The sequence below is a fragment of the Hermetia illucens genome, chromosome 1 (assembly GCF_905115235.1).
Source record: "Hermetia illucens chromosome 1, iHerIll2.2.curated.20191125, whole genome shotgun sequence".
NCBI classification, from domain to species: Eukaryota; Metazoa; Arthropoda; class Insecta; order Diptera; family Stratiomyidae; genus Hermetia; species Hermetia illucens.
The window spans coordinates 108046748-108058962 of NC_051849.1; the positions used below are offsets into that span (position 1 = coordinate 108046748).

The 12215-nt window shown below is 41.2% G+C and overlaps 1 protein-coding gene across 1 annotated transcript in view; it reads left to right on the plus strand.

The window, feature by feature from the left end:
- The first annotated feature begins 349 nt into the window (after positions 1–349).
- LOC119658004 overlaps positions 350–12215 on the plus strand; it is a 70177-nt gene continuing 58311 nt past the window's right edge. The window contains exons 1-3 of the mRNA XM_038065262.1: positions 350–763; positions 809–2598; positions 2704–3958. Of these exons, the coding sequence (XP_037921190.1) occupies positions 350–763; positions 809–2598; positions 2704–3958 (3459 nt within the window). The remainder of the gene's footprint in view (positions 764–808; positions 2599–2703; positions 3959–12215) is intronic.

Genomic DNA, 12215 nt, shown 5'->3' on the forward strand with positions numbered 1-12215 from the left:
AAAAGCATGCTTCAATTGTTTGAAACCTTCACATTGCTCCAATATTTGTACGAAAAGAGGGTGTCAAAAATGTAATTTAAAGCATAATACATTGTTGCATATTGATCAAGAGCAGCCACTTGAAAAAAAGCCAAGGATAGAAACGAGTGTTAATAATGATCCCATATGACTAAATAATGTAAGTGATGCAATTCATCATCTACCATTCAAATCAAACGAAATTAATCAGGTTATAATTGGGACTGTGTTATTGAAATTATTTGACAGTAATAATGTTTGTTGCTATGGAAGAGCTATTTTAGATTCAGGTTCTGAGTCAAATTTTATAACATCTGAATTGTTGAGAAACATGAATTTTAATACAAACTATGAAAACATAAAGGTATACGGATTCAATGGCAAGGAGTCTAAAATTTCCAGATCTATTAATGCACGCATAAGCTCTTTGGATAATACGTACACAAAGCATTTGAACTTTCTATGTGTAGACCACATTATGAATAATGTTCCGGCTCAAAATATGCCTAAATTATTCTTGCCCATCGGGGATGATAGGTTAGCGGATATTAATTACTTTATATCAGCTCCTATTAATCTGTTGCTAGGCGTCGAATGCTTTTATGAATTTTTAAAAGGAGATAGGCTAAATTTGACTAAGGGATTACTGCTTCAGAACACTGTTTTTGGTTGGATGGTAACCGGTCATACAAACACAAAATCAAATGACAAAGTGTCATTATGTTTAGATATTGAAAGAAGTCAAGTAGAAATTTTAACGGAATTAAATAAAACTTTAAATAGATTTTAGGAATGTGAAACTATTCAAGATAACAAAATTGAAAAAGATAATCAAATTGAATTGCTTTTTGAAAAAACTAGTTCGAGAACTAATGAAGGTAGATTTATTGTTCAGCATCATTTCAATGAAAACATTAAAAATTTAGGAAGCACGTATACAACTGCTTTGAGAAGATTTTTAGGATTGGAGAAAAAATTACAAGCAAATAATGAATTGAATACACATTATTCAGAGTTCATGATGGAGTACTTAAATTTAAAACACATGAGGTTGGCATCGAATCAAAATGATTTTAGTGGCTACTTTTTGCCACATCATGGGGTATTGCGCCCTTCAGCTGAATCAACTAAGCTAAGGGTGGTTTTTGATGCATCTTGCATCTCATCTAGTGGCCTATCATTAAATAATTGTTTGTCATTAGGCCCAAAGTTGCAACAGGATATTTTTGATATTCTAATCAGATTTAGAAAATATAAATATGTATTAACAGCAGACATTAGAATGATGTACCGTCAAATTTTAATGAACGAATTAGATACCTGTTATCAAAAGATTTTATGGCGTCCGAATAGAAATGAAAAGATACAAATTTTTGAATTATTAACGCTTACCTATGGTACTGTGGATGCTCCGTATCTTGCAGTAAAATGTTTACAATCCCTTGCTAATTTAAATAAGAGGGAATATCCCTTAGAAAGCCAAATTATACTTTCTGATTTTTATATGGACGATTTAGTAACGGGAGCAAATTCTTTGAAGCAATTGGAAAAAATAGCAAATAACATAAGGGGTATACTATCACAAGCAAAACTTGAATTGCATAAATGGTATTCTAACTCTTATGATATAGTAAAAAACATATCACAAATGAGTGTAGACGATTTTAATTCAAAATGTAACTCAAAAGTACTAGGTGTATCATGGAATGTCTTGCATGATTATTTTGAATTTCCGAATTATTATTTTTGCAATATGAATAACATAACAAAGAGAAAAGTTTTAAGTGAGATCTCAATGATATATGATCCAATGGGATTATTGGGTCCAATATCGTTTAAAGCTAAATATTTAATGCAGCAAATATGGAAGTGTGAATTAAACTGGGATGATAATATTCCAGTTGAAATATTAAAAACGTGGACTATGCTTAAATCTCAATTTGGACTTTTAGAGAATATAAAGATTAATAGACCATTTGAAATGAATGAGTCCGAAGTTGTTGATTTAATTGGATTTTCGGATGCATCAACAATGGGATACGGTGCCTGTGTTTATATCAGAATCAAGAGAGAGGAAAATTATGAATTAAAGTTAGTATGTTCCAAATCTAGAATTGCTCCAATAAAGGGATTAACGCTACCGCGATTAGAACTAAATGGAACTGTGTTGTTAGCTAAATTAATGAAACGGGTAGTAACTACTTTAAAACTAAATCCCGACCCAAAGATTACACTCTTTTCCGACAGTATGATTGCCTTAAGTTGGATAAAAACTAAGGTATTACGTAGAGATATTTACATTAATAATAGGGTAAGTGAGATTTTGAATATTTCCAATCCTGAGCATTGGTATTACACAAATACGAAATCAAATCCAGCTGATTTCGTTAGTAGGGGCATGTTCCCAATCGACTTAGTTAAAAATAAAATGTGGTGGTATGGTCCAGATTTTTTGAAAGATTTTTCAAATTCTTGGATTTTACATAATGAGAAAAGGTTTCATAATAGCATAATTGTCGCGGAATCTATCAATAAAGAGCATGAAAAAATAGTTCAAGTAACAAACATTCAAATTTATAGGTTGGAGTTTTTAAAGAAGTATTCCTCTTTTTCAAAAACTAAAAGAATTCTTGCTTACATTTTAAGATTTTTTCATAACTGTAAAAATGCGGATTTAATTTTTAGGGGGTACTTAACTGTAAAAGAATTAAGACTCGCGGAAATGAAGTTAATAAAATATATACAACAACAATCATTTTCAAAAGAATTGATTGAACTGGAAAAAGGACAAGAAGTATCAAATCGATCCTCGTTACTCAGTTTAAATCCTTTTTATGATCAGAATAAAATACTTAGAGTAGGAGGAAGATTAAAAAATTCTTTATTAAAAGAAAATAATAAATTTCCAATCATACTTCCAACTAAAAATCACTTTGTAAACCTAATTATATTAGAGAAACACAAGGAATTGCATCATGGATCATATCAATTATTGTTATCTGAATTGAGACAGAAATATTGGATTCTTAACGGTGCGAATTACATAAAAAATTTAATTTCAAAATGCGTAGAATGTAGAAAATTCAAGATTAAAACTTATAATCAAATTATGGGCAATTTACCAGAAGATCGTGTTAGACCAAGTAGACCTTTTTCGGTTGCAGGCGTAGATTATGCAGGGCCGTTCAATACCAAATTTGGACCTTCAAGATCCACTACGTCTTGTAAGTCATATATTGTCTTATTTATTTGCTTCAGTACCAAGGCGATACATTTAGAATTAGTTCAAAGTTTAAGCACTGATGCCTTTTTTGCGGCGTTTAAAAGATTTATCGGTAGAAGGGGATTGCCTTTAAAAATATATTCAGACAATGGAACTAATTTTATTGGAGCTAGAAATGAACTGAAGGCTTTCTTAAAAAAATATACTGAAGAAGAAAATGTCCTAAATTTTATGAATGTAAACGAAATAGAATGGAATTTAATTCCGCCACGAAATCCACATTTCGGTGGATTGTGGGAAGGAAATATTAGATCCGTAAAAATGTATTTGAAAAAAATGACAGGATCTATTTTGTTATCATATGAGGAGTTTAACACAATTATTATTGAAATAGAAGCTTGTTTAAATTCAAGGTCAATTACGCCTATTTCGAATGATCCCGATGAATTGATGGTATTGACGCCAGGCCATTTCTTAATAGGTGATTCCTTAAGAACCATAAATATACCTAACGTTGATGAAAATATTAAATACTCAGAACGATGGAAGTTGTGCCAACAACAAGTTCGAAAATTTTGGAGAAATTGGCAGAAAGGATATTTAAATTCATTACAACAGAGAATTAAATGGAAAAAACCGAAGGTCAATATTGAATTGAATAATATAGTTATTATTAAAGAAGATCATTTGCCGCAGCAACAATGGCTACTAGGTAGAGTAATTGAAATTTATCCTGGCGATGATCAACGAATTAGGGTTGTAACTTTGAAAACCAAATCAGGAATTATAAAACGAAATATAACAAAACTTATTCCATTAATAGAATGCTGAGAAAACCAATTCTTAAAATTATCAAAATGTGAAAAAGGGCAAATATATATAAATGCACTCCCGGGCCGGGAATATGTTAAATGAAGAAATGCGTGTTTAAAATGTACAAGCTAAACTGAGACAAAATATGAAATTTATACCTCTCACTTATTTCGTGTTCGAAATGTGCAATGAGAGTTTAAGTGTTTCCGACTCATTGATTATCAATGCGCAATCGGATGAAAATTGTGTAATTACATAAGAGTTCTGGAAGAGGTTTAGTTAAACGTGTAGGACGAGCATGGTAACACGCAATTAGTAGACGTACTAACTTGTTACTATAGCTTGCAATCCTACACAGGAAAGATAATTGGCAATGGATCTTGACGAAGATCTTCCAAAATAGATGTGTTGTAAATATTTGTATGTGTGAAAACAGGTTTAGCTTGAAACCCTTCCGAGTCCAGTTTACGCTTGGAAAAGATAAGATCTGTTATTATTGTTTTAGATATCGATTGTGATAGATACGACGCGAGGAAATACAATAAACGTTAAGAAGTTAGATAGATTTGTTTTATTTTATTACAAAAAGTGAAATTAATTACTTTACAGCGCCTTATCTCAATTAGAGGCGATTTGGAATGGCCGGCACGCTCTCCCGATCTGTCCCCTTGTGATTTTTTTCTATGGGGTTTTTTGAAATCCCGTGTTTATGTGAACCGTCCAAGAACCCTACAAGATTTGAAGACCAACATCCAAGAAGAAATTGCCAACAAAACACCTGCTATGCTAACAAGAGTCATGACAAACGCCAGAAATCGGTTTACGCAATGTATGGAGAATGGGGGACGTCACCTAACAGATTTGATCTTCAAAACAATGTAAATAAAAACTTTAGACATGTAGCTGCTTTATTAAAAAATAAATAAATATTTTCCGATACATACAATAGTTTTTATTGAGTTTTGAAAAAAGGAAGTTATGCTGCCCCACCCTGTATTATATAATATAAGAAAGGGCTAAGACAAGAACTTTGCGGGACACCCGAGTGATATTTCTTTGCAGAGAGATGCAACCATTTATTTTCACTTTACATGTACAGTTGGCTAGGAAATATTTAATTATTAGAATAAGAAGGAGAGGAAAAGTGAACCTAATCATTTTACACAGAAGCCCAGCGTGCCATACTGTGTCGAACACTTTTTCGATATCAAGTGTCACCATACCCACAGATTTCTTTTCGTTAAATGGGGTTCAAATATCGTTAGTTACTCTAAAGAGCTGGTGAGAGACGGTAAATTCGGGATTATTTGTAATGTTCGCCATTTTCCAGGTTACTAGGAAATACAAGAGTTTGGGGCAGGAGTTAAAAATGGATGATTGAAGAACAATAGCTTACATACAAATTCTTTAAAACAACAATGGGAATCTTATCGTGACCGGGTGCTTTCTTAATGCTGATGTTTTTTTAAAATTCTGCACAAATCGATTTGTTTACAAAGATGTTTGGTAGGAAGCGGCGTGTTGGATTGTTTGTTCAACCAAAATATCATTAGCCCTACAACCTAAGTGGGCGGCTACCCTGGATCGGCGGCGAAGTGATCAGCAAGGAATTTCGCTTTCCCAGAATCGCTAATTATCAAGTTGTCGTCAGATTGCAGGGTTGCGATAGTCTGATTTCTAGTTTTTTTAATGACTTTGTAGACTTTTCAAAATTTATTGCATCCCTCCTCGCAATTTGACAACAAAGTATTCCCTTTCGAGTTCCGCATGGAAAAAAGTTTATGCTGCATCAATGCATTAAGAGGAGGAGGTGGAAATCTTCAAAAGACTCTGGCCTGGGCACCTCAGAGTGTGGCATTTTTACCCACTAAAGCCACCCCCAACTCCCCCTCCTACCCTGTGGAACCACCTTTAGGTATTACACCATGGGGCGGAGTTAGCGTACTTTAGCTAGGTCTCCTTCCGCCTACCCGCGGGTTTCGTAACCGCGCCGTCCTCACTTCTTCTGCTTTTCGTAGTTTATCCTGGATTACTGCAATCATGGAATTGAACGCATCCCAGTCTTCCTGAGAAGCTACCATTCTCCGGCCAAAATTTTCCGGTGCTAGCACTTCACCTAAAGCTTCCTCTAAGTTCTTCCTTTCTTCCACGAACTGGACACTGGAAAAATATGTGCGCTGGGATCCCGTCGCAGTTTGGAAAATTAGGTGAAGTGTCCAATTTAAACCTGTACAGGTATTGACGGTATCCTCCATGGCTGGTGAGAAAGTGGCTGAGATTATAATTGACCGGAAGGTTAAGCACATTATTATACATGACTTTCCACAATAGTGGGCCCAGTACAGAGCCCTGTGGGACACCCGCGGAGACAACGTACTCCTTGGGTCCATCATCGGTATAATACCACAGTGTTCGCTCTTTCAAGTAGCTATCGATAATAGCGGTGAAGTAGGTGGGAACACCAATCGTCGCCAGAGGCTTTCGTATAAGGCTCCAATTGGCCGAGTTGAATGCATTCCTCACATCCAGGGTGACCACCACACAATATTTGCTGGTACAACCCGTTCCGCGAATTGCATTTTCGGCCAAACCAGTAATCATTTTGATAGCATCAATGGTTAATCTGGTTTTACGAAACCCATAATACCTATCTAAAAGGCCCCTTGGCTCTCGACGACTGGCAGTAGTCTATTATAAATAACCCGCTCCAACGTTTTCCCCAGAGTGTCTAGAAGACATATGGGTTTATAGGAGGATAGTTCCCCTGGCGGTTTGCCAGCCTTAGGCAGCAGCACCAGCTTCTACCGTCTCCACGGTGCAGGATACCCTCCGACATGCACGTTTCGGACAGCTCCGCGAACATATCCGGGCTACATTTGACGGCAAATTTGAGGGCCTTATTCGGTGTGCCGTCCAGACCCGGGGCTTTACTGTCGCCTATTCGACTGCAGATCTCCAGCAGCTTGTCCCGGTGACTGGTGGAATCGGCGTCACATTAAGGGCATGCTGGAAAGTGTCAGTAACCCCCTCTTGTTGGGGCAATAACCCCTGGATTATTTTCAACAAGAGTGCGACCTTCCCTATAGGCTTGCTCCTTTTGCCCTTGATCGATCCTACCTATTGCCCTCTGAGCTATTCGTCTGTGGTGAGGTAAATTTATCGAAGGCTGGCAAGTTCACTATTCCCCCAATAATTGGGTCTTCTAGTGGGGAATGAGCATTTCCTAGGCATCGTCGTGTCACAGAGCCTTAGAGATGCTTGTTGTAACATGGAGAGCTCTATCCGTGGAGATGCCAGCTTTGCTAGACAAGTCTAGCCACACTTCCATGAATGTTTGTTCATCCATCGCTTTTGCAGACCATCCTGGTGTTCTTTTGGATTTCGGCTTCCGTCCTTAGTTTAAGGTGGTCGCTGTAGGTGAAGTCTTCGCTAACTTGCCAGGACAGTTCACGTGCCAGCGCAAGGCTAAAAGTCAGATTTACAACTGAACCAGTTCCCTTTTCGATATGTGTCTACATCGCCTTCGTTGGCCAGAACTACATCTAACTTGGCAAATACTTCTAATAATCACCGCACCCTTGCGTTAGGCTCTTTGCTGCCCCACTCGATAGGCGACGCATTAAAGTCACCGGCTATCACCTTTCGACCTCGTATCCTTGCGTCGTGAACAAGATCGTCTACCAGGTCTTCAAACTCAGGAAGTATGAGGCTCGGTGGAGCGTAGGAGCTGTATATGAATATACCGCTTATTTTTGGCCACACAAACCCACTAGACGCCTCACGCATGCTATATTGTATGGCTTGACGACGGTACGCCCATATCGCCGCTCCACCAATCGAATCTGTGACCCATACACCACTGTACAGATTTCTGTACGGTTCACTAATGATGGCAACCACCATCGCGGATTCGTAAGTGGTCTGCGCAAGCAAATCTTGTGCGACCCTGCAATGATTATGGTTTATTTGAATTAACCTCATTTTTTCACTCTAGTTAACGTCTTCCTAAATTTACCACTTCCGGCAATATGCCGGTTATCCCTTCCCTCCTTTCCTTCGGACAAAATGCATTTGGGGTCTCTATTGCACTCCTTGGCAATATGTCCTTTCTCCCCACACCTTCGACATCGATCGTATCGGTATGATCGATGCCGCTAGTGCATGCCTTCGCGAACTGTCCAAACATTAAGCATTTGAAGCACCTCTTTAAAGAGATCTGCTTCCTTAGTCGGTGAACAACCCATCCAATCAGAACCTTCCCTAAGGCCAACAACTTCTGCGCTGACTCCACTGGCAGTCGCATTGTGACCGTTTGAGCACCAACATACGCTTTTCTTAGGCTCAGAATAGATCCTTCGCTGAATTCCTCCAACTTGAATTGCTTCATGGCAGTGCAGATCTCTTCTCTGAATGTTACCTCATCGAGATCCTTGCACTGGATATAGATCTCATGTTTTTGGGAATGAGCCGCGACATTCTCCCCAAGTGAGTTTAAAATTTTGGTTACGAAGGCCGTCAGTTTTCCCCACGCTGGATTTTTTCAGCTCGAACATGAGATCCCCTCTCTGGGTCCTCCGGATTTTGCTGGCATTTCCGCCTAGATCTTTCAGGTCGGGGTCAGATTACACCTTCTTCAGTATCTCCGCATACGTTAGATGTTCTCTGTTGGAGATTACAATTGCCTCCGGGTGAATTCGCATTTTTGGTTTCTTGTTTATTTTCTTGTTCACCTTAGTCCGCTCTTATTTATTTTAATTCTTTGTTGGACTGGTCAAAACCCCTTTTTTAAGGTTTTGTGTGAAACAAAACCTTATTAGAATCGATTCGATGTCTGTCTGTCCGTCTGTCTGTCTGTCTGTCCTTTTTTGTTTTTTTTTTTTTGTTGAGGAGGTGGAAATCTTCAAAAAGACACTGGTCTGGACACACCAGCGTGTGGGATTCTTACCCACTAAAACCACCCCCGACTCCCTCCCGGCCCCCCGGAACCACCATAAGGTATTACATCACGGGGCAGAGTCAGCTCACTCTAGCTTTGTCAACTTTCTTCTATACGCGGCGCACGTGACCGCGTTTTTCTCCTTTCCTCTGCCTTTCGCAATTTATCTTGAATAGATGCGATCATGGAGTTGACCGCATCCCAATTCTCTTGATGTGCTAGCATTTTCGGTACCAGATTTTCTGGTACCAGCACCTCTCCTAGAGTCTCCTCTAGATTCCTCCTTTCTTCCACAAATCTCGGACAGTGGAAGAAAACATACTCTGGGTCATCTGGGACTCCATCACAATTTGGACAGTCGGGTGAGGTCTCCAATTTAAACCTGTGAAGGTATTGGAGATATCCTCCGTGCGTGTCCCGTGAGAAACTGGGTGAGATTATAATTAATCTCACCGTGTCGTCTCTCCAACCACTCCTTGATGGCAGGAATGAGCCTGTGAGTCCACCGACCCTTTCCTGAGTGTTCCCACCGCTCTTGCCATCAATTTATGGATCTCTCCCTCTCAGCCTTCTTCGTCTTCAATAAGGGAAGAGATTGGCTTCGCATGGTATATATTCGCCATCTCATCTGCCAAGGTGTCAATCGGTATCATTCCAGAGATGACGAATGCTGCATCATCTGAGACAGTCCTGAAGGCAGAGCATACCCTCAGAGCTGTCCTCCTGTAGACTGCATTCAGTTTGCTAGTATTAACTGACATCCGCAACGCCTCGCTCCAAACTGGGGTCGCATAGAACATGATTGTGGTCACCACCCTGGCTATAAGCAACCTACAGGTATGCCGTGGCCCTCCCACGTTCGGCATCATCCTGGCCAGGGCCATACTAGCTTTGGATGACTTATCACAAACATACTGTACGTGTTGCTTATAGCTGAGCTTCCTGTCTATCACCACCCCCAAGTATTTGATGGTCGGCTTGGAAGTGATGATATGATTCCCGATTCGAACACAGGCGTAATTTCTCTTCCGGCGCTTCGTGATGAGGACCGCTTCGGTTTTTTCCTCCGCATGCGTCAAACCAGAGCTCTCCAACCAGCATTTGACAGCACTGATTGCCTCGCTTGAGTATAACTCAGCATCTTCGAGATGCTTTGCGACAACAACCAGTGCTATGTCGTCAGCGTAACCCACCACTGTGGCTTCCTCCGGAAGGGGAAGATTAAGTACATCGTTGAACATGATGTTCCACAGTAGTGGGCCCAATACGGAGCCCTGCGGGACACCCGCGGAAGCAACGTACTCCTGCGGTCCGTCATCAGTGTCATACCATAGCCTCCTTTCAGTTAAGTAACTATCGACGATAGCAGCGAGATAGGCGCGAATACCAATCTTCGCTAGGGATTTCCGTATTAGATTCCAATTGGCCGAATTGAATGCATTTTTCACGTCCAGGGTTACTACCACGCAATATTTGCTGGTACTACCCTTTCCGTGAATTGCATCTTCGGCCAAGCCAGTAACCAATTTGATGGCATCAATGGTTGATCTGGCTTTTCGGAACCCATACTGCCGATCTGAAAGGCCGCCTTGGCTCTCAACAACCGGGAGTAATCTATTATAGATTACCCGCTCTAACATTTTCCCCACCGTGTCCAAAAGACATATGGGTCGGCATGACGATGGTTCACCTGGAGGTTTACCAGGCTTAGGCAGAAGTGCCAATTTCTGTCGCTTCCAAGCCGCCGGAAATATTCCTTCGGACATGCACGCTTCAAACAGGTCAGCGAACATGTCCGCCCTGGATTTCACGGCAAGCTTAAGGGCCTTATTCGGCACTCCGTCCAGGTCCGGCGCTTTATTGTCTCCTATTCTGCTGCAGATCTCCAGCAGCTCGTCTCTGGTGACTGGAGGAATTGCCGTCACATTCAGAGGTGGTTGGAATATGTCGGTGCTCTCCTCTTGCTGGGGGAATAACCCCTGGATGATTTTCAGCAAGAGGGTGGGATACGTGATCTGCGGAGAGGAGCGGCCTCTGAATCGTCCCATCACTATTCTATAAGCACTCCCCCACGGGTTGATGTCCGCTTCTGAGCAGAGCTCCTTAAAGCATTTTGTCTTGCTTCGCTGGATGGCGAGCTTGAGGGTTTTGCGGACTGCCTTATAGGCGCACTCTTTCTGCCCCTGATCGACTCTACCTACCGCCCTCTGAGCCGCTCTTCTGGCTCGGTGGCTGGCTGATCGAAGACCGGTCAGTTCATCATTCCACCAGTAGTTTGGTCCTCTACTGGGGAATGAGCACCTCCTAGGCATAGACGCGTCACATGCTTTGGCGATGCATTGAGCCAGATGGACGGCTCTTTCCGTAGAGGCGCCCGCTATATCACGTTTATCTAACCACACCTCTAAGAAGCTCTGCTCATCCAAAGATTTTGCAGACCAGCCTGAAACCTTTTTCGGTTTCGGGCATGATAGCTCTTTGCCCTGTGGCGACACATGTCTCAAAGAAGATTGCCTGGTGATCGCTGTGGATGTAGCGTTCGCTGACGCACCAGGACATACCACGCGCCAGCGCAGGGCTGATAAAGGTCAGGTCTACAACCGACCCTGACCCCCTTTCTGAAAGGTGTTTACGGCGCCTTCGTTAGCCAAAACCATGTCCAGCTGCGCAAAAGCCTCTAATAGACTGCGCCCCTTAGCATTTGATTCTCTGCTACCCCACTCTAGGGCCCAAGCATTGAAATCACCAGCAATCACCTTTGGACTTCGTCCCCTTGCGTCGAGAATAAGATTATCAAGCATTTGCTCGAATTCAGGCAGTGTCAAACTTGGTGGGGCGTAGCAGGTGTATACATATACACCACTTATTTTCGCCCACACAAAGCCACTGGCTGCCTGACTTGCAGTACATTGTATGGCTTGTCGACCACAAGCCCATATCACCGCTCCACCAGTCGAATCTGTGACCCATACGCCACCGTGGCGGTTTCGGTACGGTTCACTTATGATGGCAACCTCCATCTTAGATTCGAACGTGGTCTGCTCAAGTAAATCCTGAGCGACCCGGCAATGATTGAGGTTTATTTGAATAAACCTCATTTTCTCATTGCAGTGAGCGCCTCCCTAAATTCCGGACATTTGCCACTTTCGGCAATGTGCCGGTTATCCTGTCCCTCTTTGGCTACGCACAATAGGCATTTGGGGTCCCTATTGCACTCTCTGGCAA